Source organism: Charadrius vociferus, unplaced genomic scaffold, assembly GCF_000708025.1.
Source record: "Charadrius vociferus isolate BGI_N301 unplaced genomic scaffold, ASM70802v2 scaffold15, whole genome shotgun sequence".
NCBI lineage: Eukaryota > Metazoa > Chordata > Aves > Charadriiformes > Charadriidae > Charadrius > Charadrius vociferus.
Genome location: NW_009650064.1, coordinates 1,491,170 through 1,518,049, shown reverse-complemented (window position 1 = coordinate 1,518,049; position 26,880 = coordinate 1,491,170). Strand labels below are relative to the sequence as shown.

At 41.6% G+C, this 26,880-nt stretch overlaps 1 protein-coding gene across 1 annotated transcript in view; it reads left to right on the top strand.

The window, feature by feature from the left end:
* The window catches only part of ZFPM2 (zinc finger protein, FOG family member 2), a 249,170-nt gene extending 234,829 nt beyond the window's left edge, over positions 1-14,341 (top strand). The window contains exons 6-8 of the mRNA XM_009891904.1: positions 1,566-1,772; positions 7,112-7,336; positions 10,862-14,341. Coding sequence (XP_009890206.1) covers positions 1,566-1,772; positions 7,112-7,336; positions 10,862-13,353 — 2,924 coding nt within the window. The 3' untranslated portion in view covers positions 13,354-14,341. The remainder of the gene's footprint in view (positions 1-1,565; positions 1,773-7,111; positions 7,337-10,861) is intronic.
* Positions 14,342-26,880: the final 12,539 nt, after the last annotated feature.

Sequence of the window (26,880 nt, the reverse complement as noted above, 5' to 3'; positions counted from 1 at the left end):
TTCTGTATGTTTACTCCTGACTTATATCAGGCAATAAGTCCGACTGTACTTTTCAAATGTTTGAATTCCTGCCTGGGCATTAGGATTCTGCATTTGCAGGTGTTTATGGTACTATCTTCGCATTTCATCTTCTTATTTTCTCAAGGAAGTTACTCAGATTTGCACTATTTAACGCCATACTTTCGGAGGGTAGTAAACCTTAGTATGCTTTAGTCCCATTATGGTAAATTATTTGTAAACTTTTGAGCCACCTTCAACTGCTGTATTACGGAAGGGTAAATACAAAGACTCTTTTCTGCTTTGAAATTTTTACACCACTTTGAGGTCTGGAAGCTTAGCTTTATTTTTCCACTGAAACACATTGTCACTGATGCTGTTTTGTTTGCTCATCTTTGAAAGCTAATAGACTGGTTTAATTAATTGTCCAAGATTTCTCTAAAACAATGTCCTAATTCTTCCATTTAGCTGTGGCGTATCATACACTGTTGTTATCTCCTCTACCAGATTTTTGCAACAAGTTGTTTTAAAACTATAATCTCTTTGAGGGGAAAAAAATGAAGTGCAGTTGAAAAGGCAGTTATGCCGAAAGATAAACACAGCAATATTACTTATCAAAACGAGTACAGTTTTTGCTTGCCTAATGAATACAACATATAGCTTTTTCTATATATACAAAACCTGAGGAAAAAAAGCTTTATAACATATAAAGTATGCAACATTATTTCAGGCATAACTGCATTGGATATGTATCTAGGCCTGAGAGTGTAGATAACACAATATAAGTGCTTTGCCTGTCTAAACATGTTAAATAAATGAGCATTCACTATCGCATTCAAATACATTAGTAGATGTACTCGCATAGTTAATTTTCTTTTTAATGCACTACACGTGACATTTGCAGCACAGAGCTATAGTGTATCTTACTGTTTGATGAAAGTTCTTCCACCTCCCCCCCCTTTTAAACAAACCTTTATTTGAATAAGCCTTTATGAAACAGATCTTTGGCGTATCTTCTTTTCAGGAAGTTCAGTCAGTGTAAGCAGAGATAAAGCAGTCATGTTACGAAGAATATTACATAAGGGAAGATTTTTTAGAGAAAGAGGGTGGCAAACATCAGGGAGGGGAAGAACGCCCTTAAGAGGAAATCTGATTTCTTTCTTGCAGCTGTTTGGCTTTATTGTGCTGTGATTTGGTATTCAAAATAAAACAACCTTACAAAAAAATATACAGGAAGTTTGGTGAAAAGTAATGATTATAAAAGTGCCATATAAAATATTTTCACCCATATCTCGATTTTCATAGTGCTGGCCTTTTAGGAGACAAAACAAAAAATTAAAATGAATATTCATGCTGCAAATAATTAGGAAAAGTATCCCCAAACTGGTTTTCGTGTACACTGAAAATTCCTATGTTGATAGGAGGACGGTAAAGTGAAAATTGTTTGCCTCTTTACCTTGAAAAAAACATCAAAATGTAAAAAAGAGTGTGAAGATGTGGCACTGATGTTTTAAGTTCTGGAATCTGATATTGTCAATTAAATCTTTCTGCTTTTATGTTTCCTGTAGGAGGGCAGCTTTGGTGTACCACAACCAAGGCCATCTCAGAGGGTGAAGAGCTGATTGCCTTTGTTGTAGATTTTGACTCAAGGCTGCAAGCTGCTAGTCAGATGACTCTCACAGAAGGGATGTATCCCGCACGCCTGCTGGACTCAATACAATTGCTCCCTCAACAAGCTGCAATGGCATCTATTTTGCCTACGGCTATCGTGAACAGTAAGTGATGAATACTATTCTCTGGCGTTTTTTTAAAACAGCAGTACTTTAAGGCACACATGAAGAGGTAATACAGCGATAGTGAATTCAAGACCACAGAAACCACACGACTTAAAACCCACAGCTCGAAGCCTGCTTTTGTTCCCCCATCATCTCAGATGAACCCACAGACATCAAAGGAGGAAGAGCTGTCTGGCAGCTGGGCTCTGCAAGAGCCTCACCCAGAGTACCTGACCTGCCCTCGTGTGGAGGTTCTGTGATCTGCTCCCACAGGCGATAGGATCAGAAGCTGTTAAAGAAGCAGATAAGATAGGCCTGTTAGCTCGCTCACGAAGTCCAGCCTCTGATGCTGAAGTAAGCTTGTTGCTTACAGCTGCAGCTTCTGGTAATAACTCATGATAGTCAATGGAAAGAAAGAACACATCTTTTCAGTGGCTGTTTCAAAATGCAGCGGAGATCATGCCTTACAGCAGCCCTGATTTATTGTAGTATCTTCACTCAATGCAGCTACCCAAAAATATTTTTACGTCTTCTAGACATCAGTAGACCCTATCATGGACAAAATGTAATTAACTGTTGTCCTTAGAGAGGAGGGAAATGAGTACGTAAGTCAGTTCCTGAACTGGGGCAATTCAGCATGAATAAAATTTCCTTTCTTTAAATTTTTCTTATTACTGCTTTTTACCTTTATACAGCCCTAGTTCCTCATCCTCCTCTCTGAGTACTTTTCAAATGTCTTAGCTGTTGCCATGATGCTTCCCAGTCATCACTTAGACCTGTTGCACATCCTTAGCTGTCAGCACTTCGTAAGCTTGTCTGTTTAGACCCCATGTTGGAGCACTCGCCCATGCTTCCCCTGGTTTGTAGGTGTTGTAATTAGCTATAGTGATCTACTGAACACAGTATTTAAGGTGTGAATGCACATGCAGGCACATGATCTGCCATTCAGGCTCACACCAAGTAACACCGTGTCTTGAACAGTCACTCCATCTTGAAGATCTTCAGACATGACTAGTTAAAATATCTGTGGTAACGCCTTGCATTCTGCCTTTTCCTTTTCTTGTTGTTTTTTTTTTTTTTTTCTGTAATTGCTTATTTTCTGTGTAATCAGTTGTGATAGCTACACATTTATCATTTATTGTTAGTCTATTTTAAAAGATAAAGCTTAAAATGTCCAACTCATCCAACTCCTCCCTTCCAGAGAGAGTTGGCAGCAACCTCAAGCCCTTTAGCTAAGCACATTCATTTTTATCCTAGCAGTAGGGCTGCTGTGAGCTGACATACCTGTTCACAGAACCAGCAATTAGCACCATACAAGACCTTTCCAAAAGAAGGTGTAAGAAGCCCCTAAAATGGATCACCCAGTTACCACAGTTAGGGCAGACCAGTGTTTACAGCTAACAGCTGCAAGGGGGCCACCAGTGAGAGAGTTACTTAGCCTAAAGGGCGGCTACTCATTCACAGCCTGTTTCAGCTGAGGATGTATTTTTGTGCAAATCTACATGAGGCCAACTCTGGCCTTTGGCAAAGTAGTCAAATTTCTACAGCATCAAATTTCTGGAAAAACCTTTGCTGGCCAACACTGCCTTTTGCAGAGCTCTGCAAAGCTGCGCTGATCATTGCTACTTTGCTGCTAAGAGATGTCTAAGTTTACAGTGCATCAGCTCTTGCTATACAGGCTTAGCAGCAACTCAGAGTAACCTCTGCACTCTTAACTCCAGGAGGCTGTTAATGTAACAAGTCTCACTGTCCAGAACTTTACACCCAGGTTCTGACTCTGCCTCTCAGCAGGCGGGGTTGTTTCCAACAAGGCAGATATCATGGTGGGAGTCCACCCAAGCAGGATGAAGAGGCAGATGAAATATTCTATAAACAGCTGGGAGAAATCTCAAGATTGCTAGCCCTTGTCCTCATGAGGGTCTTCACTTACCAGATATCTGCTGGGATCACAATACAGCTGAGAGGGAACAGTCTAGGAGGTTCCTGTAGTGTGTTGAGGATAGCTTCCTGAATAGGCTGGTGAGGGAGCTGACTAGGGAAGGTGCCTTGCTGGACCTGTTGTTTGTAAACGGAGGAGGACATGTAACGGTTGGAGGCCATCTTGGGCATAGTGATCATGAAATGATAGTTTTTGATTCTTGGAGAAGTAAGGAGAAGGGCAAGCAGAACTGCTACGTTGGACTTCTGGAGGGTGGACTTTGGTCTTTTCAGGAGCCTGGTTAGCAAATTCCCCTGGGAGGCAGTCCTGAAGGGCAAAGGAGTCCAGGAAGGCTGGACGTTTTTCAAGAAGGAAGTCTTAAATGCGCAGGAGCAGGCCATCCCCATGTGCCAAAAAACAAGCTCTCGGGGGAAAAAAAATGGCCTCGCTGAACAGAGAACTATGGTTGCAACTCAGGGGAAAAAGGAAAGTTTATGTCTGTTGGAAAAAGGGGCAGGCCTGGGGTTGTGCAGGGAGAAAATTAGAAGGGCAAAAGCCTAACTAGAACTTAACCTGGCTTCTGATGTGTTTATTAAGGACAATAAAAAAAGTTTCTACAAATACATCAGCAATAAAGGGAGGACTAAGGATAATGTCCATCCTTTATTAGATGGGGGCAGAAACGTAGTGACAAAGGATGAGGAAAAGGCTGAAGTACTTAAGGCCTTCTTTGCCTCAGTCTTTAGTAGTAGGACCAGTTGTTCCCTGAGTACCCAGCCCCCTGAGCTGATAGATAGGGGCAGGGAGCAGAATGAAGCCCCCATAATCCAAGGGGAAATGGTGAGGGAACGGCTACACCACTTAGACATTCACAAGTCTATGGGGCCAGATGGGATCCACCTGAGGGTACGGAGGGAGCTGCTGGAAGTGCTCATCAAGCCACTTTCCATCATTTATCAGCAGTCCTGGCTAACTGGCAAGGTGCCAGTTGACTGGAAGTTAGCAAATCTGAGGCCCATCCACGAGAAGGTCTGGAAGGAGGATCTAGGGAACTACAGGCCTGTCAGTCTGACCTCAGTGCCTGGGAAGGTTATGGAGCAGATCATCCTGAGTGTCATTAAGCGGCACATGCAGGACAACCGGGTGATCAGGCCCTGTCAGCATGGGTTCATGAAAGACAGGTCCTGCTTGACAAACCTGGTCTCCTTCTATGACAAGGTGACCCGCTTAGTGGATGAGTGAAAGACTGTGGATGTTGTTTACCTGGATGTTATGGGAGTTACGTATTCACCATGCATAACTGGAGCTACAGGCTGTCCAGGCCATCTAGCCCATAGGAAATGAAGATGTCTGGAAGTCAAATTATAAAGATAATCAGCAAGTTCAATTCTGTGATGGAATGCAGTCAAATGAATTCAATTGGTATGTTGCCCGTATCAAAATTCCCTATTACCGCTTGTGGACGTTCTCTCTGAGGTCTCTGAGACCTCAATGGTTCAACTTTTTTAAACCATTTTAAGCCAAAAACAAACCCTGAAAATGTCATCTTTCACATGAGACGGACGTTTCAAATGATGCAAACTGTCTCACTAATGTTTTAATGTTGGTATATACTGGAATACTAACTGTTCCATTAAATGTTTATGTCTTAAATTCATGCAAAATTATTCAGTGGCAAAGGGAAAAATAGAAGCTGGTAGTGGTGAAAATATTTTATGCAAATTCATGAGCAGAAAAATAGACAATCATTAGCAATGCAGTCAGAGAAGCAAACTAAGCAATGTACATTTTGGCTGCATTTGTGTATATTTAGCAAATAAAAGACATCCATTTCAATGGGTTGGACTGTTCAACTTTGTTCACCCAAAAGAATTGGAACAGAGCAGTTGTCCTATATACATCAGTATTTGAAATTAAACAAATTGTCATGAAGGATAATAAATTACATCATCAGCTACACATGCCATATTTTCAGAGCAGCCAACCACCCACTCTTCAAGACAACCACTTAATTGCAACCACTAGCAGCTTTTTGCATTCTGAAGTCAGTGGAAGTTTTGATGTTGACCAAGACGTGTTTTGATGTTGACTGCAATTGCTCATTCTCTGATCCTGAGGTCAGCTGGCACAGTCTGGCTGCACTCATAATTTTATCCTTTCTTAGTCTCAAAAACAGGTGAGAAGCATCCAAACCAGTTGCAGGGAATGATCCTAGGCCTGTGGTAACTCCTGAACTGTATGCAGGAATGGGGAAGTTGTTAATTGACTTAAGCCAAAAGTGTGGAAGAGACCATTCTCATGATTTAACAATATAAACAAGAAGTTCCAGTGCTGTAGTCTGGACACTGTCACTTTCAATTTACTAGTGTAGATGCACCCTAAAGGGCTGGGATTTTTAGCTTGTTCTTACTGATAGGATGACAAGTTCAGCTTTCAGAAAGATCAAACAGGTCTTTTGTCCTTCTGAGACAGATACACAACATGTACTGTGTAGGTGTCCTTCTGACAGGATATTAACAACCAAATATCTGTCTGCTTTGTGTAAATATACAGTATTCATTATTACTCTTCACAGGAGTAAAGTATGTAGCCTTCAGTACATTTTAAAAATATCTACTCCCTCTGCTGCTGGGAAGCACTCTGTGCAACCTCGCCATTGTCTTCCCCTCAGAGGATGCTGACACTTTGGGATAGAAGACAATGAAAAAATGCATTATTCTAAGCAAATATCCCTTTCACATAGGGAAAAGTAGACCAGCAACAATTTACCAAAAAACAAGAGGACAAAATTACATTAGAAATTTTAACTTCTGGTATTGATAACAACAGGAATACAGGAAATAAACATGCTGCTTAATATAATAATACATTCAACACTGTAAGATGTTAAGGAAACGTAATCTAGTCTGGCCTCCTGGATAACAGCAACAAGATTTTACCGTAATAACTGCATGAGCATTCTGAAAATACACTTTCTTCAGAGTGATCTGCAATTAGCACTCAAAAATTTCAAGGCCCAATGCTGGAAAGACTTATGCACACAGGAAAAAAAAGCGCAATTGAAAAATACCACCTATTGAGTAGTGATGTATTAGAAATACAGCTTAGTTCTTGAATTACGACTGCATATTGACAACAAACATTTAATTTCATTTCATTTTTTTAATTACATGCCAAAAACTTCTAGCTGCTTTTTCTGTATTAACTATTTTTAAAATCTCCTTTTGAAAGAAACAACTGTCTCCCGTGTTCAGTCTCTCACCTGCAAGTGACATTTTAATAAAGTCATGTCTCTGTTTTCAATATTGTATTAAATAGGCATGTGTTTAATGGGGAAGTGAGGGGAATTAATCCATCTGTGTTAATTGGTTTGCACTGAGTGCACCGTGGCTAACCTGCACCTGGTTATATTTGCTTGCAGAGGACATATTCCCTTGCAAATCCTGTGGCATTTGGTATCGAAGTGAGCGGAACCTGCAGGCCCATCTCATGTACTACTGCAGTGGGAGGCAGAGAGAGGGGCCTCAGCTGTCAGAGGAGAATGAAGATAGTGCTCAGCAGATATCCAGTGTATGCCCCTTCCCGCAGTGCACCAAAAGTTTTTCTAATGCAAGAGCTCTGGAAATGCACCTAAATTCTCACAGTGGTAAGTACCAACTATTTTCCTGTATCATCTTCTAGATTTAGTTATTTGTAGAATTATTCACTATAGACATTCAGCAGATCAACGTCTCTCCAAATATATGCAAGCATGGGGTGTAGATTCTACCAAAATGTAAGCAGTTTCAGACCTGTGTTCTACACCAAGCACCTCTCTCAGGTAACCAGTGTCATTTCTCATGTCTACTAATCTTGATTTGAATGCTGTCTCTCTCTTAATGTGTATGTACACACATACAGGCAGCATTTCTTTACTGGTGAAGGTAAGATGCTCAGCAATCCAAAGTTAGACTGCTGCTGCTTGGTCTTTGAGAGACTCAATCAATTACTTCAGGATTCCATCCACCAATCGGGAGTCTGCTAGACTACAGTCTCTACCTGCCCTGTTTTGGTGCTCAGTGGAGAAATACACACCACCAGAGAGCACGTCCTTCTGAAATAACATCTTGGGGTCCTAGGCAGGAGGCTTAAAGGATCAGGGTCCATAACTCTGTGTGCTTTTCCCAAGACATATGTTTCATAAAAACTTTTTGTTCCATAACAATATTCTTTTCCCTCCTTATAAATATAAAGTGAGGTTAGTATTTTCTTTGTCCATGTTGTTAAAATTATAATACTAGATATACAGAAAGTGGGGTTACAAAACTCCTGAGATTAAAAATATGGAACTCAACAGGAATCTTACCTACCTCCCTGAAGTTCCTTTGAGTGTGCTGTTTGAATTTGTTTTGAATTTGGTCTGGAAACATAAGTTACGAGTTTGCAGAACATTCTGCATTGGAGTTTTCATTAGCAGAAAAAAACTACAAATAAGAAAGACTGCAATGTCAGGTATGGGTGTGTTGTCTGTCCACTGTACAGAACTGTGTCTGGAAAGAGGCAAGGGCCCTACAGGAGTTCCTGATCCTCCTGTTAAATGTATGGAGTCCAAAGGACAATAATCATAGAATCATAGAATGGTTTAGGTTGGAAAGGACCTTGAAGATCATCGAGTTCCAACCTCCCTGCCGTGGGCTCCAGGGATGGGGCCTCAACAACCTCTCTGGGCAACCTGTTCCAGTGCCTTACCACCCTCAAAGTGAAAAACTTCTACCTAATGTTTAATCTAAACCTGCCTTCTTCCAGTTTAAAGCCATTCCCCCTCGTCCTATTGCTACATGCCCTAGTAAAAAGCCCTTCCCCAGCTCTCCTGTAGGCCCCCTTTAAGTACTGTAAGGCCGCAATAAGATCTCCCCGGAGCCTTCTCTTCTCCAGGCTGAACAGCCCCAACTCTCTCAGCCTCTCCTCATAGGAGAATATTGTGTCCTTTATTCAGAGAAAGAAGACCTATTCAGCTGCAGTGTAAAAACTTCTGGGGGAGTGGGAGTCTGCTCTGTGGACTTGGTGAAGTGAGAAATGTTCCTCTGATACTTGGGCAGCAATTACAAATCTAGAAGGCACCATGTTGCTTGGAGGAGTTTGGTACCTCCCAGAACAGAACTAGAAGAGTGCTGAGTGAGAAACTTCCTTATATAGACAACACAGACAACACTTAGCCATTCGTGTAGCGGTCTGATCTTTTTGTGCTTCCAGATCTTAATTTTGAATATCAGGCTATTGCCATTTTCTGTCTCTTGCCTAGCAGATATTTCACTGTTCAGTGAACCTGCAGAACAGTAGAAACAGCTTCAAGAGCAGTTGAACAAGAGCGTGTCTTACAGCCTAGTAATTAAAACCAGGTATTCTTGGAATATAAAAGATTCGTTTCTCCCCAAGCAGAGGAAAAGTCTGAAATCTTAGCCATTGTGTAAAAGGGTTGCTTCAGCTCTTTGCATTTAGTGACATACCATTGGCTTAGGTGTCGAGAGGGTTTTCAGCCATGAGCTGTGAGTGACCATGTCTTCTTGCAATCTAGAGATAATCCTGCTGAAGGCACAGTAAGAATCTTTAGGTATTTCTTACATCACAGGCTAAACATCAGGCTTTCCCCTTCTTTTTAGTCATAAACCAGTCAGTTCAATCATTCTTGCTCTCCTTCAGATCCTGTCCATCTTTATTTTTGTATACGGATTATAACAAGTTATAACAGCTTGTGCAGTGGCAATGAAACATTCCTTTTACAAATGCCCTGTAAGCCAGTTCTGTGTTTGCTTCAACTTCTGTGCCATTCTCTCTGGGGACTGTAGCAGACCCACACCCCTGGAGCCTGGAGCCCTGACTGAAGTGCAGAGTCCATAGAGACACTCCACTGTGACTGTATCACATGAAGTGAAAGCATATGAAACACCATCTCACAGCAGTAGAGGAGCTAAAGCTTGGTATGCCCTCCTGGTGAAGAAGTGCCTGATGGGGAACAAGCGCTGGTTAAAATGCTGTGTGCCTCCTTGGCTCCCTTCTGGCCTCTGAGACCAAGAGTAGTTCAAATTCAAATGTCGCTCACAACTGTGGGAGTCGCTGATGCTAGGGGAGAAGTGAGGACCTCCAGGTACAACAGAATGAATTCCCACAGATTGAGCGATGTTATTCTTACAGCTTTATACTGTCCAACTACCACAAACCTAGTTTACCTGGCCCTGGCATGATATATGTGTGTGTGTATGTATGTGTGCAGACAGAACAAGTATCCATTTTAGATACCAAATGTCATCCTTAACAATATTTTTTCCATTTTCATTGTCTAACAGGTAATCAGAATCTGTGTTTTTGCAGTAGAGAAATTTGGTCTTACCTCTTTTTAAAGCATTTTCAGTTTCAAAATACCATGAAGTGTGGGGTTTTTGTTTCAGCAGTGATTATAAGATGGCTTTGAACTTACTGTTCATAATAGGGAAAGCTTTAGTGATTTCATGAGGAAAAGGTGGTGTATTACAACAGTAGATGCCTGTGGCCATTAGATGTGGAAGATAAAGTGTTGGTGAAGCTGTGTCTTCCCTTCACAATGAACACAACTCATCAGTCCTTTCTGACGAGGATTGATCTGTATCCTGTTCCCATACTACAGCAAACTCACACAGGCAAAGAGTTGAGCATTAATAATGCCTAAAGTGCTACTTCTGCTCTGTCTGTGGCTTTCAAACACTGAGTTTGAGGGCTGTACCGCAAGCCACATCATGACCTTGAGCCTCTTGACCTTGATGTGCTTTCTGGGCATTCAAAATTTCCATTGATTGTGTATGGGGGACATGATGTTTCCTTTAGTTAAAACTGTAATTTCTAAGACCTTTTCATGTAGACTAAGTCCAGTTTATTTTTACCCATCCCCTTGTTCTTTCTTTTCCTTCGTCTCTGCTGAATGCAGGTAGATGCTAAGGCTCTCCAAAGCAGAGCAGAAGTCTGGGAATATCCTCTAGCCATTCGAGGAAAGAAATTCTCAACCAATTCAAATATTTTCAGGGTGATTGATATCATCACATCAGAAGAAAACTGGTTGTTCTCACTGTGTTTGTACCTTCTGTGCAACTGATTTTCCGGTATGCTTCATGAAGGGCAAAATACTCACTCTTATTTTGTATTTTACTTGTCTTTTCTATAGGAGTGAAAATGGAAGAATTTCTCCCGCCTGGTGCTAGTCTGAAATGCACAGTTTGTACTTACACTGCAGACTCGGTGATTAACTTTCATCAGCACCTGTTCTCGCATCTTACTCAAGCTGCCTTTAGATGCAATCACTGCCATTTTGGCTTCCAAACTCAGAGGGAGCTACTGCAGCACCAAGAGTTACATGTCTCTGGCAACAAGATTCAGAGAGAAAGTGACATTGAACACTCTCCAAGTGGAAACGAAGAAGGTTTACAGCCTGCAACGGACCTGTTGAGCAGAAATGATGTTCCCCAGAACCAAAAGCCCATGCAGACTAAAGATGCAAGTTCTGATACAGAGCTTGATAAATGTGAAAAAAAGGCTCCACTTTTCCTTCCAAACCAGAGGCCAGAAACCCAGCCTGCAACAAATAAGCAGAGTTTTTCATACACTAAAATAAAATCTGAACCATCCAGTCCAAGACTTGCTTCATCTCCAGTTCAGCCTAATATTGGCCCTTCCTTCCCAATGGGACCTTTTCTTTCCCAGTTTGCTTTTCCCCAAGACATCACTGTGGTTCCTCAGGCTTCAGAGATACTAGCCAAAATGTCTGAACTGGTCCATCGAAGACTGAGGCATGGAAGTAGCAATTATCCTCCTGTAATTTACAGTCCTTTGATGCCCAAAGGGGCTACATGTTTTGAGTGTAACATAACATTCAATAATTTGGACAACTACTTGGTACACAAAAAGCATTACTGCAGCAGCCGATGGCAGCAGATGGCAAAGTCACCAGACTTTTCCAGTGTTCCAGAAAAAATGCCAGAAGCTGTAAGTCCCAGTAACGGTCAAAGCTCTATAAACATCCTGAATGCAGCTCCTCATACGTCAGATCCAGAGAATCAACTTCTGCAGACATCTTGCTTAAACTCTTCCAATGTTTTAGATTTGATCGGGCCAAACAATAAAAGTCATGAAAAAGACTTTACTGCACAATCTAAGAAGTTGTCAACTGCAAGCAACGGTGATGAGAAGATAAACGGAAAACCTTCTGATGTGAAGAATCCCAGTGCTCCTTTAGTAGAAGGGGAGAGTGATCCTAACAAGACCACGTGTGAAGCTTGTAATATTACTTTCAGCAGACATGAAACTTACATGGTCCACAAGCAGTATTACTGTGCCACTCGCCACGATCCCCCACTGAAGAGGTCCGCTTCCAACAAAGTGCCTGCCATGCAGAGAACAATGCGTACCCGGAAGCGAAGGAAGATGTATGAGATGTGCCTGCCAGAGCAAGAGCAAAGGCCGCCACTAGTTCAACAGCGATTTCTAGAAGTGGCTAATCTTGGCAATCCTTGTACATCTACTCAAGAGTCAACAGAGGGCCTTGGAGAATGTTACCATCCGCGATGTGATATCTTTCCAGGAATAGTCTCGAAGCATCTGGAAACATCGTTGTCTATTAACAAGTGCGTTCCAGTTTCAAAGTGTGATACTCCCCACTCCACTGTGTCTTGCTTGGAGATGGATGTGCCAATAGATCTCAGTAAAAAATGCTTACCTCCATCAGAGAGGACGTCCACTTCTCCCAAAAGGCTGCTGGACTACCATGAGTGCACAGTATGCAAGATCAGTTTTAACAAGGTAGAGAACTACCTGGCCCACAAGCAGAATTTTTGCCCTGTCACTGCCCATCAGCGTAACGACCTGGGACAGCTCGACGGTAAGGTGTTTCAAAACCCAGAAAGTGAAAGAAACAGCCCAGATGTAAGTTACGAAAGAAGCATAATCAAATGTGAGAAAAACGGAAACTCGAAACAGCCCTCTCCTAATGGAAACTTATTTTCCACACACTTAGCAACACTTCAAGGACTAAAAGTCTTTAGTGAAGCCGCCCAGCTTATTGCTACAAAAGAAGAAAACAAACATTTGTTTCTTCCACAATGCCTTTACCCTGGAGCAATAAAGAAAGCTAAAGGAGCAGATCAGCTTTCTCCATATTATGGAATAAAGCCAAGTGATTACATTTCTGGTTCTCTCGTCATTCATAATACTGATTTAGATCAAAGCACAAATACAGAAAGTGAATCTCCTAAAGGCCAGACGCCTTCGAATGGATGTGCTGTGCAGAAGAAAGAGTCTCTTCCGCTATTGCCGAAAAACCGAGGCATGGTAATAGTTAATGGGGGACTGAAACAGGAGGAAAGACCTGCTGCGAACCCACAGCAAGAGAACATTTCCCAGAATCCTCCGCATGAAGATGGGCACAAGTCTCCTTCTTGGATCTCTGAGAATCCCTTAACTGCAAATGAAAATGTCTCTCCAGCAATTCCTACAGCAGAGGAACAGTTGTCTAGTATAGCTAAAGGCGTGAATGGTTCTGCCCAGGCTCCGACCAGTGGAAAGTATTGCCGACTGTGTGACATCCAGTTCAACAATCTTTCAAACTTTATAACTCATAAGAAGTTTTATTGCTCGTCACATGCAGCAGAACATGTCAAATGAAACAACCGGTCACCTTTGGTACCTGTGTTTAGCATATTGTTCCATACAGTCTAAGGAAAGCTGTTTGAATTACATCTGGACAATCAGGAGATTTCACTATTGCTGAGTTGAAGACTTAAAGGTGTAATTTCATTACAGTCCATTAGTAAAGTGTATTATTGGTGCCATTTTCAAAAATATTAATTTATTTTACCAGCAGTATTCATAGCTGTAGTTATGTTATTTTTTATTTAAAAACTTTATATTAAAGTCATTTGTAATGTTATTGTATAGTTATTGTGTAGCACATATGGTTTGCACTGTATAGTAGATTTTAAAGAAAATAGTCACAAACAATACAGAAAAGCATTTTAGAAATAGCTTCAAAAGCACTTGTGTATCCTGATTTTTTTTCTTATATGCTGTTGCAGTTATATGTATATGCTAAAATATAACTTGCAAAGAAGTTTCAACTATGCTGTAAAGTTCGCCTTAAAATTTCAATTTTTTGAACAATTGGGCTCAGTTTGCACTTTATATTTTAGCAGATACAGTACCTTAGTCATTAGGCTTTGCATTTGTATGTAGCAGTATGTTTCTGTCCACTTTCTTAATCTGAAACGTACGTTAAATGAAGATGGCAATTTTTTTCTTGTATAGTACTTGTATTTTCTTTCGCTGATGCATCTCTGTCTCAATTTTTAAACCTTTGCTGTTAAATGCAATACTTTATAAAGAATGAACAAAATTACTGGAAGCAGTATTGTAAGTAATGAGGTCATATCAATCAGTTTTATCTTTTGAAAGGCACAGTCTAAAACAAAACCCTAAACTCAATGCTGCAATTATGAATCTAATTCATATATAAGATATATTTAAATATAAGAGTAGCAATACTGCAACTGGTGATCACAAAGATAATGTTCTACTTCTGATAGAAATAATTTCTCAACAAATGTTGTTACTATGCATGTATATGGATGGAATAAAATTCCAGATCATTGGAGAAGTTTGGCAGTAATTTCTTTAAATTTGGGGTTGTTTTTTTTGTTGTTTTTTTTTTCAAGGAGGATTTAGAGCTCATAAACTGTAAAGAAGCTCTTAGGAACAGGTTAACATTGCCCCCTCTTCAATGGAAGAAAACTGTTCAAAGAGAAAATGAGTTCAAAGGATACCTCTGCTTTGAGGGAGTCCTTGCTGACAGGTCACTACCGCAGCGAAGTCTAAGACAACCCAGTGAACTAAAACTGAAAATGTGAAGGTCTGAAACCAGGAAGGCTGTTCTCCTTACTGGAGCAAAGGAATACACACTCCCCTGACAGTACCTCCAAATGTCCAAATCAGTGGAACGCTCTGCTTCATAAAACCTCTGGTATGATTCTTTCTGTGTTCAGTGGTCTTACACGAAAAACAATAACATTCATTTAAATAGAACTGCAGTTTGCTCCACTAATTCGATGTAGAAATACTATTCAATAATTTATGTTATATTAAAATCTGAACTAATGCAAAATTAATACCCTTCACTTGCAATTGTTCAGTCTCCTGTACAGTGTTTTCATAAAAAAAAAAATTCTATTATAAAAGTGACCTATTGATGCATTTTTCATCCTACAAATTTGAAAGCAAAACCATGATCTTAATAGTCACATAAATAGTTGTATTTAATTTAGTTCCCGTATCAGCCAAAGAAACAGGCCAGAACTGAATACACCAAAGGATGGTATTTCAGCTAAGCAGCCAGTTGGAGTCTAGCGTAAGAGTGTGCCATACCACTGACTTCCAGCAACCCCATCCCTGTGTACTTTGGAACTGAGTTTATCCTTTTTTTTTTATTATTATTTGCAAGTGTAGGTACATGTGATTCAGTAGCAAAAGTAATAAATACTTCAAAAACTGTTATTAACAACTCTGGTGGTTAGCTGGGCTTTAAATACAGAATAAGAGTGCTTAAAATTGTGCTAATTCTCACTCTCAACAAAGGCGACAGGTGTGTACATTAAGTTCAGTAGGGGAAAAAATGGTCCTATGGCAAATACTTTGGGTAATAAGACTTGTGAAGGAGAAAAAGCATTACAAATACAGAGAAATCATTCATGATTACCGATTAAACATTTATTCAAAAACACCACACCAGTACATCTAAGACTCCACAATATTTGAGATAGATGGTGCATGTTGACCTTTTTGGTCGCAAATGTTATTTTGAAGATTGTCCATTATACAAAATTGGTTTAAAGAACTAAATTATTACATCCGGATTGAAATAAGCTAATTCTGAAAGATCTACATGCCTAGACGAAAACTTCTAGTTGGTCAGAAAGCCACAGGTGGTGTCATTTACAATTGCTGAGCTCTAGGGGTGTGTTTAGACCGTGAGAAAGTAAAGGAGAATATCAGGGTTAAAGGGAGTACCCAGCTGAAAAGTGGTGCCGAAAGGGAAAAGCCTTATCACAAAACATTTCTGATCTGGAAATGCTGAGGGTACCTGATCTATTCCAGAGGTACATTAAAGCCTGCCATGCTGCATTATATTCTTCCCACTGGCTAGCCCAACTGCTTTCACATGACAGAATACACCTGGTAGCGTTTTCTCTTTATAAATCACCTATTTGGTTGACCAGTCCCATTTTTAGAAGTTCAAAACAAGCACAACCTGTTCATCTGTGTGTACAGAGTTTCTCAATATTATGCACATTTTACTCACTTCACTGGAGCACCTAGCAACTCTGACACGTGCTAAACCCCAAACTTATATCATCACGTGTTCATCATTTTGGCTTCTTAAGGAAGATTTTCTTATTCACAAGACATCCCATCCACATGCAGTGCTCAGAACTAATGTTGTGGCCACATCCCTGTCTGCCTCATTTATTTGTCTGTATCCTAAAATTCAGACTTTGCAAGGCTGTTGTGAGTCCCCATTCATATCACAATTTTCACACATTTGTCATGTGGTCTCTCATGTCTCCATCTGAGTTTTTTACACGATAGTGATTTTTTTCATTGTAGCCATAAATCAGGTGGATATGCCTAATGCAAACAGTATAGGGTATTGGTGCAAGCTGATGTCTGCTCGTCTTGAATTAATTGTAGTAACATTAGGGTTCTGGTGACATTTTCTCAATGCTTCAGCTAATCATAAAACTACGTCATTTCTATTTGCTGTGGATGCACACTGCTAACTTTCCCAGTCTCTCATTTCTGCCAGATAACTATAGACTACATTTGTTGTCTGACGCTGTCCACAGGAACATAGTGGTCACATCCCAAACACAATCTGAGAGTTCGTATAAGGTGATTGCTCCCTTGTACGATAAATACGGTAACACTGAGAAATGCAGAAGGAAGAAAATAACAACTAAAAAAAACCCAACGTAGACATTAAAAAAGGAAATCAAAGCCAGAACCACCATCAAGGTGAGGTGGAGGTGGGCTAATTCAATTCCCTGAACGTACATAAGCTATGAACCGGAATTCACTCCAAAGAGGTGGAGCTAAGGTGGAGCTCTGACCAGCCTGGAAAACCTGGCTTAAAGACAATTCCGTGGTGAGTACAATGAAAGAAGGGTGGTGTGGGATAACCTCATTGAGGGGCAAAGACGATGCGGAAAAAGGGAATCAGCACTTTGTTAATTCGGAGCGTGCAGTATGGGCACACTGATGGCTGCAGAAAGCCGCAGTTACAAGGTGTCAGTGCTACGAAAACACTGCACATCCCAGCAGGCCTGTTGAGAGAGCCCAAAATACTTATGAGACAAAATCCTTGGAGGGTCACTTGCAAATGCTGAGTATTGCCAGTGCAGAGATTCCAGCTCGTGGTGTTCTCCCTTTCCCCAGGCCTGACAACGAGGAAAGGAACCACAACTCTTCCCACCTTCCAGGTCACCTTCACACAGGGCATTGCACAGACAGGAACTGTCAGGACAGACACCACCTAGAACAGATGTGTGTGACCCTACTGTAAATTAGAGATAATTCAGATGCTCAGGCTGCAGCTATGTTAGCCTGTGAGCATGCCTGGTCCTCTCATCTGAAGTCTTCCACGTAGGTCGCTGACAGTGCTTTGAATCCAGACTCCTTTGAGACCCCTTAAAGCCACAGCAAAACGAACTATAATAATACTGGTGGCACTTGTGTATGGAGTGAAACGGAGCAGTGGGCGGGGAGGTGGGCAGGAATTCTGCACCCATATAATTAAAGCTTCTTCATAATGTGGAGGCACAAGATGAACGAATTGTGACTGGACGCGTGAGATGAGCTTTTGTGCTGAGGTGAACAGGAAACGGTAATTCTGACAGTTTCAACTTCCAAATACATGTTTTCCTTACTGTATGCACAGACACCCACATATGTTATGTATAAAACATACACAGAGAGATGAATGTGTCCAAAAGAGGGAAAGAACTTAAACTAGATTAAGAAGTTAGGTCAAGCAGCTGAATGAGGTGATTAGACAAATTCTTTGTTGCAGAAGTAATAGCCAGACCCTTTAGTCCTCATTGCATAGGTAACTGGCACCTTTTGGTGCACGGAGAGTGACGATACATTCATTCACTTCAAAATTTAAATGTGCTTCTGGCAAAATTGATCCTTCCCTTTTCTGCTGCTTTGCACAGGTCCCAGGGCAAGCTATTTGTTCCTACCTACCATCTCAATTGCCCACGCACTCATGCTTTCCACCTGCCAGCTTAAGTTGGTTCTGTAATTGTCTTGTTTTGTTTTCTGTTTGTTGGTTGGGGTTTTTTGGTTGTTTTTTTTTTTTTTTAATTGTTTAATCCATCTTGAATCCAGGTGCCCAGTTCAGGGTGGAGGCAGGTGACAGGAGCCACCTGAGCCGGTGTATCAGAGAAGGTGGTCACCTCCACCAGCAAGGTGGTGAGAGGCAGCTGCTGCCAGCTCAGCTGTGGGGCAATGTGTGAGCAAGCCCACAGAGAGCACCAGCCCTGCAGCGTTCTCATGACTCCCTTAAACACCTCTGCCTGGCAGGAACCTTTCACAGCGCAATTAATAATAAAAACAATAGCTCACATACTACTCAGGTTTGTCTGCAGGTGCACATGGCTATGAACAACAGCTGCTCATTTCAAACTTTTGGATAGGGTGCTGAATAAGAAGAGCCACAAGTGTGATGACTAGAATTGGATAAAGCTGGAAACACCTTCAGAAGTACTTTTCATCTCAACTTTCCCAGTTCTTACTGAAACCGTGAAGCGAGGTTCATATGATCCTGCAGTGATGGCTATATCTAAATGCAATCACCTGTCAGGACCACCAGCATCGCTATTGTTTTGAAAGTCCATCTGATAAATGATGATCAGAGGATTGGAGCACTTCTCCTATGAGGACAGGCTGAGAGAGTTGGGGTCGTTCAGCCTGGAGAAGAGAAGGCTCCGGGGAGACCTTATAGTGGCCTTCTGGTATCTGAAGGGGGCCTACAAGAGAGCTGGGGAAGGACTTTTTACTAGGGCATGTAGTGATAGGATGAGGGGGAATGGCTTCAAACTGGAAGAGGGTAGATTTAGAATGGATATTAGGAAGAAAATTTTCATTGTGAGGGTGGTGAGACACTGGCACAGGTTGCCCAGAGAAGCTGTGGGTGCCCCATCCCTGGAGGTGTTCAAGGCCAGGCTGGATGGGGCTTTGAGCAATCTGGTCTAGTGGGAGGTGTCCCTGCCCATGGCAGGGGGTTGGAACTAGATGATCTTTGAAGTCCCTTCCAACCTAAACCATTCTATGATTCTATGAAATCAGTTTTCTGCTCAATTTTTTCACATTCACTAATAACTTCCTGACTTGAAGACGTGAAACTTCTGCATGCCAGAAGTTCTGTCCTGTAGTTGTAACCGGCTGATACAGAGCAGACTGTAGAAACCACAGTCCTCAGTCTGTGTGGTGCCAGAAGCAGCCCTGCTGCTCTCGGTCCTGTTTGAAGCGTGAGCCTCAAGGGTGGTAAATGGAGAAGCTGAGCTGGGAAATGGTAATATGTCTTCAAGTCTATGTTGCCCTAAAAGAGTGTCCTCACATGGCTGGTTCGTGCAGTCACTTGGATTCACCTTCAGTTCGTTTGCTTTCCCTTTTTTGAGGAAGCCTTGTTCAACCCCTTGCAACTTGAGCCTTAGGGGGAGATGGGGAAAATACCAGTGGGCTGATTATGTCCATGTTTGGCTTGAAGGAGAACAGACTGCCACTTTGATGCTTTGACATTTTTGATCTCGTGCTAATTCTGATGAAACTACCCCCAAGAGATACGTTTGTGGAATCTAATAAAAGACCCGTAGGTTCAAAGACTGATCAAGGAAGAAAATTGTTTTAGAGAGAAGCCATCACAGCCTGTGATTGAAGTTTCTGTGTTAGGGTAAGTATGCAAAGGGAAGGGAACGTGTTGGTTTACTGCCACGAGTTTTCAAAGCAGAATAGAAAAGGAACCCCCTCGAATGATGTCTTTCAACAAAAAGAGCAAGTAAGAAGAATTTGAAAAAATAAATCTGTTTAGATAGATAATCTCTGAACTCTTTTCTAGACCAAAGGAAGGAAATTCTGCAGATGTAATTTAGTGAAGATTAATCTGAAACTCCTTCACCTTCTGCTCCCTTAAAACCCAAAGCACAACTCGCAACAGAGCGGCGTACACAGGAGAAGCAAGGTGTGGGGTGCTGGCGTGCAGCCAGGCGTGACGAGGGTTAGTTACCCTGCATGCACTTACCACACCGTGTTTCCCACATCCTCAGTCTGGCAGGTCTCCCACGGTTCCACCAGGTGAATAAGGTCCCCCCTGGTGCCAAGGACCTGCCTGGGCCTGGGACAGCTGCTCTGGCAGCTGGTCATTGGCACTCAGCTGCCAGCAGAATAAGGGTTGTTCTCTGTCGGAGCAGCTCTGGGTGGAGGAGGCATGAGCTTTCCCAGTATATCCACAAGTATGTGAACATTTATTGATGGCCAGCTGATACTGCACAGCTTGCTCTCCCAAGCTAACTTGCTTATTTGATTTATAAGTAACAAAAGATTGCTTTTAAAGGATTAAACATCTAAAAGGCAAATGGCTACCTATTGTGAGGCGCAAAAGTAAGAGCAGTATCTATGTTTTTAGGAGGTGTTCAAAATAGTAGTTTTTTAACTTGTTGCTTTTCAAATTATGCCTCAAATAGATACAGAAATATATTAGTGAGAGATTTCATAGAATCACAGAATGGAAGAAAGGGACCTCAAAGATCATCTGGTTCCAAACCCCTGCCATGGGCAGGGACACTTCCCACTAGACCAGATTGCTCAAAGCCCCATCCGGCCTGGCCTTGAACACCTCCAGGGATGGGGCACCCACAGCTTCTCTGGGCAACCTGTGCCAGTGTCTCACCACTCTCACAGTGAAAAATTTCTTCCTAATATCCATTCTAAATCTACCCTCTTCCAGTTTGAAGCCATTCCCCCTCATCCTATCACTACATGCCCTAGTATAAAGTCCCTCCCCAGCTCTCTTGTAGGCCCCCTTCAGATACTGGAAAGCCGCTATAAGGTCTCCCCGGAGCCTTCTCTTCTCCAGGCTGAACGACCCCAACTCTCTCAGCCTGTCCTCATAGGAGAGGTGCTCCAATCCTCTGATCATTTTTGTGGCCCTCCTCTGGACCCACTCCAACAGGTCCAAGTCTTTCCTGTGATGAGGACTCCAGAGCTGGACGCAGTACTCCAGGTGGGTCTCACCAGAGCATAGTAGAGGGGAAGAATCATCTCTCTTTCTCTTTTTGTTGTTGCATAAGCACAGTTTGGTTCTTGGTGTTTGAGTCTTGTAGAAGGAGAATGAATACCTACAAGGAAAGAAGCATAGTTTAGCACAAGAACTATTGAGGAAAAATGGATATACCATACACCTCTGCCCCTCCGCCTGGACATCTGTCCACACTCTAAAAGGTACCAGACTATGCAATCTACCACCACTGGAGACACAGAGGCACTCTCCTTGCGACAAAAGGTTTACATGCACTCAGCTGGTCCTCATCTTCTCCAGGTAAGTCCCTTTTTTAAGGGTTCTCATATCCCTCCCCATGTCTTGAAACTCACTTCTTTGTAAGTGCTAGAGCCTTGGTCAGTTGTCTGCTGTTGCTTAGAAAGATTTCCTTGTGGGAAAACTCCATGAAAGAATGGGTTGGACACACACTTTGAATGGCACTGTTGATAATTTTAATGCTCACTGTATACATAATAACCTGGTATTGATCCACACGGTGGGGGCTGGAGTCATTGTGCTCCTCAGCGGTCGAGGTCTGGCCAGCTCTTAGGGCTGTCAGGACAATCCCAAGCCTTACGCAAGGGCAGCTACGGGCACGGAGAGAAGTTGGCATTTACTGCTTCTGCCCTCCCACCTGTGTTACTCTGCAAAACAGAGAGTCGATCATTGGCCCACAAAGAGAGAACCTGTGGGGAAGGGGTTTGGAGATTCTGTCCTCATGGTAGTTTCTGCCTTTTTACATTAAGCAGACATTGGGAAAATGTTGGTCTATCAGCAACTGCAGCTTATCTTCGGTGTTACAAAACTTGACATGCAATATGATTTTGCAAATTATTTCAGAAATCCGTTTGCTTTTATGAGAAGTGCCTTTTCTTGGTGGTTAATTTTATATTAGTTTTTTTTAAAAAGTTGGCAATGTTTGCAGAAGTTTTTCATATATTAGCATACTATAATGTTATTGAAATCTGTAGTATCGCTAAAATATATTCAAAGCTTTCATGTAATTTATGGAACTAAATGTTATAATTATGTAAGAGATGTTGACATTATTTCGGTTATTTGAACTTTACTGTATTAGAGGGTACCAGTGTCACTGTGGGACAGCCACTTCACAAAAGAAACTGTCTCTGCTCTGCAGGAACCTTCCTCACCAATAACACTCTGTGTTTCTTTTTCTTCAAGCATCAAAATATGCCATATTTTATATCTGCTACATTGGATTTGACTACGATATTCACAATACAAAACCAGTATTTATATAAAGTATTCAGCTTGCAGATATCCTTTATACCTTCCTTATATGAAACTGCTGTGTATACTTGCCAGCCAAACATTATGGTAAAGTGACAATATTAGTTTTTGCATTTGCTTTAAGATCAAAACAAACACAATTAATGCCAATAACCAGCAAAGTTAAAGTAGGATTCATTTTTAGATGACAAAAAATGCCAGTTTTCTTTCCCAAGCAATGAATTCCAAACCTTTCATGTCACCAGATAAGATTAAAAAGAAAAAATGAAATGTTGTACAACTTTGTCCAGTGACACTTATGAACCATTACTTTACTCTGGGCTATGGAAGATCCTGTTGTGGATGCATCACCGGTGCGGAGAAGCACAGTTCAAGCACCTCTATCGATGTTCAGAACCAGCAGTGAAGTGAGAGATGTGATGCAGGCTCAGATAAAAATAAATTACTTGTTTCATTACAGTAAACAGTTTGATGCAAAATGCAGCATTCTGAAAACATGAATTACCCTGCTATCTAAAGTTCTTTTGGAAATGGAGATTAGGTAAAGTTAGTACTGTGCAAAGTATCAAAACCTCTTCTCTCTGCAGGATTACCCGCTGCTGCTAACAAATCACCCATAAAAATGCAGGTCAGGCATTTGGAACCTACACCTAATACCAACAAAACTCCCATTGAAATGAATTATGGAATCGCTCACTCCAGTTGCAGTGTCTAGGAGCAGATAAAAGAGAATATGTCTTCTTGACCTTTATACAGGTTCTGCTGCATTTATATACTTATATTTTTTTGCATGTGCTATCACTGGCTGTAGAGTAGGAGCCACTAGCTTCTCAAAATTACAGAGGGGTAGAGCCATGTCCCAGCAAAAGTAATGTCACAGGACAGCTGAGGCTGGCAGGCACCTCTGGAGGTCACCCAGTCCAACCCCACCCCTGCTCCAGCAGGGTTAGCTATGACAGCTTGCTCAGAACTGTGTCCAGTTGGGTTTTTAGTATCTTCCAGGACAGAGACTCCACAGCCTCTCTGGGCAACTTGTTCCAGTGCCTGGGGTTGTTCCACCCCAGGGGCAGGACTTTGCACTTCTTTTCGTTGAACTGCATGAGATTCATTTTGGTCCATTTCTCCAGCCTGTCCAGGTCACTCTGAATGGCAGCACAGCCATCTGGTTTATCAACCTCTCCTCATGGTTTTGTATCATCTGCAAACATGCAGAAGGTGCATGCTGTCCCAGCATCCAGGTCATTAATGAAGGTGGTAAACACTATTGGCTCCAGCATGGAGGACACCACTAGTGACTGGCCTGCAGCTGGGCTTTATGCTGCTGATCAGAGCCCTTTCAGCCCAGCAGTTCAGCCAGTTTTCAATCTGCTTCCCAGTCCATATATCTAGCTTATGCTCCATCAATATGTCTATGAGGATGTTAAAGGAGACAGTGTCGAAAGCTGCGCTAAAGTCAAGATAAACAGTATTCATTCCTTTCCCCTATTAATTCCATTGTAGAAGCCTGTCAGGTCAGGTATGATTTCATCTCCATAAATCCATGCTGAATCCTCCCAGTCACCTTCTTGTCCTTTATTTGTTTGGGAATGGTTCTCAGGATTGTTTGCTCATCACCTTCCAAGTGATTGAGGTTAGGCTCTCTGATCTGTAGTTCCTTGGGTCTTCCTTCATGACTTCTTGAAGATGATAATGATATTTCCTTTCTCTCAGTACTCAGGAATCTTCCCTGGTCACTATGACCTTTCATAGTTAATCAAGAGTGGACTCACAGTGATACCAGCCAGCTCCCTCAGCACCTGTGAGTGCATCCCATTAGGTCACGTGGCTTACATATGTCCAGTTTGTTTCAGTGTTCCCTGACATGTTCGTTGTCCACCAAAGATAAGTCTTCCTTGCTTCAGACTTTCCCTCTGGTCTCAGGGGCCTGTGATTCCTGGGTTACCAGTAAAGATGGAGACAAAGAAAGAATTGAGTAACTCTGCCCTTTACACATCACCAGGTTCATTGTCACCTGCCATATTCAGCAGCTGGCATACGTTTTTCCTAGTCTTTGCTGCTGATATCTTGCAGAAGCCCTGCTTGTTGCCCTTCACAACTCTCACCACACTCAACGAAAAGATCAAAACTGCTATGGAATGAAAAAGTGTCCACGTTTAAAAACAGTGCCACCCAGAGCCAAAGTCTATAGTTTCCTGTAGGGTCTATCATACCCTGTCTCCCGGTAAGCTGTCAAGTCCATTTTCACTCCCCCTCCTCCAATATTCTTGGTAACACCACCTTTTTCTCCCCATTTTTTATTTCCGTCTTTCTCCTTTTCACTTTCCCTCTTCACCTCATTTTTGACCTCCCGCTTGCCTTCAGTCAGACCTTGTATCCTATGACATCCAACCTCCGAGGCAATAAAGAGAAAGATAACAAATCCCTAGAAAAGTAAAAGCAAGATTCACCAGACGTTACCCCGATCATTTTCACCGTGGACTCTCAGGTTACCTCTAACCTCACTTGAACTGAATTCCTGTCTTAACTGTAACAAATGGGAGAAGTCCCAGTGAAACAGGTTTTAATTCTGCCTTCTAAATCAGATAGTCATCTCTGCACTACATCCCTCCAGTGCCCCATTTCAGCTTGGCTGAAAATGTGTATGTAAGAAAAACACGAAGTAATGTGCAGTGAGGTGAGCAAAACTTTCATATCTGAGCATTGCTAAACTTGGAAAAGTTTGAATTTAAATTCAGACTAGGACCTCAGCCTATCTTTTTCACCATATCCCAAGCCCCATCTGACAAAATATAGAAGTGCTTTTTGGGAGAAGGGCAGTTTTGTCTCTGAAGGCTCAGTGAGAATGAAGTGATTTTTCTCCAAGTGCTTGGTTGATATTCATTCAGACCCTTATCAATGAATTGGTTTGCCTTTTTTTTTTTGTTTGCTTTTGGTACCACCTGCTCATCAAAAAGCAAATTCTATTTTTAACATACATAAATTTACTATGGAAAAGTTATTCCAGAGTTGTGTTCACCTAAATAGGAATGCAGCAAAAACAAAACCAGCCTAGCGACCACACAAATCACTAGGAATACAATGAAGATCTGTCCATCCACATTTATATTACAAATGAATGAATATAGATCTAGTAATTTTTCACAGAAAATAGATGCAGTAAGTAGTCATGCTGTTCTTCATTTAGCATTAATCAGACTAGTTTGTCCTTTCGATTCCACCAGAAAAAAGTAATTTATGCTAAATTATAACTGGAGTTACTCCACATTTTTTCTGATGCCACTGAGAACAGAATGTGTCCCAGAAACTGCAGTTAGCTTGTCTAAATCCTAACTCATATCATCATCTTCATAAGAACTTAATTATTAAGATAATTTTAGAGCAATTAAAGAACTTGATTTTACATGCATAGTGGGTCAAGCCCAGCTACCATCATATTTTTTGGAATAAATAATCTGAAACATGTAGAAAGGCCTATCACTTATCGAATTACTACCATTAAAGGAGTCACAGCATTCCCTGACTCCTTCCTTCTCTGAAATGTATATAACAGATGAAACTCTCATCCAGACAAGGGTTCTTGTCTTCTGCGAAGAGGATGAGTTTTCTGAGAAGAGCATAGGAAGAGCATGACCAGTGTTTGATCTACATAAGATTTATTTTTTTCCCCTGGGCTGTTGCCAGTGGAGGTGCAGGGTTATCTACAGCAAGGGGACAGTGCGTGTGCTTGTGGGACTTGACACTAGTACTGACGTACATGACAGCACATTTCATGGTGCATCTTAAAAATTTACTCTTTGGGAAGCAACGTATATATACAGAAACTTGTCTCAGTGTTTGCTCAGGCCTGTTTCCCCAGCTGGTTATGTCCTCTCCATCTATTGGACTCTTAAATAAGCAGAGAGCAGACACGGAAAAGTGACGTCTCCCATCACTGCATCAACAGTCTGTGACTCCAACACTTTAAATCCCCCTCAGACCATATAAGATGTGCCCCTTCATATGTTGTCTGATGGCAAGTGCTGACTCAGCTCCAAAGATACAGTAAAGTCTTCCTGAGGCGTCAAGACCATTGCCTTCCCAGTCTGAAGGGTGGATAAACTGGTTTCTATAAATCCATAATTTTGCTTTTCTCTGTAAAAATTGTGCTTTAGGAAAGTATGGAATTGCTTGTTAGTTTAATAGATATGTGAACACTCATACACAATTGTCGTCAGCTGCCGCTCTCTGGTTCTGTGGAGGCACCGTTGGAAATGCTCTTTTGCCTCTTAAGATCTATCTTAAGTATTTTTGTAACCTCTTTTCAGAAGCAACAGTGATGCTTCTCGTTGAGGCAGAAGTGAGACATGATACTTATCCTAGCCTCAGTTTAGAAGAAGGCCTAAGAAGTAATGCACAATTTGAAAATTTCTAAGTGATGTCCCTGTAAATTTTGGGAACTCATAAGAAAACACGGTCCCTTTGTGTACTACTTGAGACATAGCAAAGGTTTGCTGAGACCCATTCAATATCTCCTCACAAAAGCAGTTCATTCAGGAAATTTAAGTTCGGATTCAGTGGGGCAGTATGACTGCATG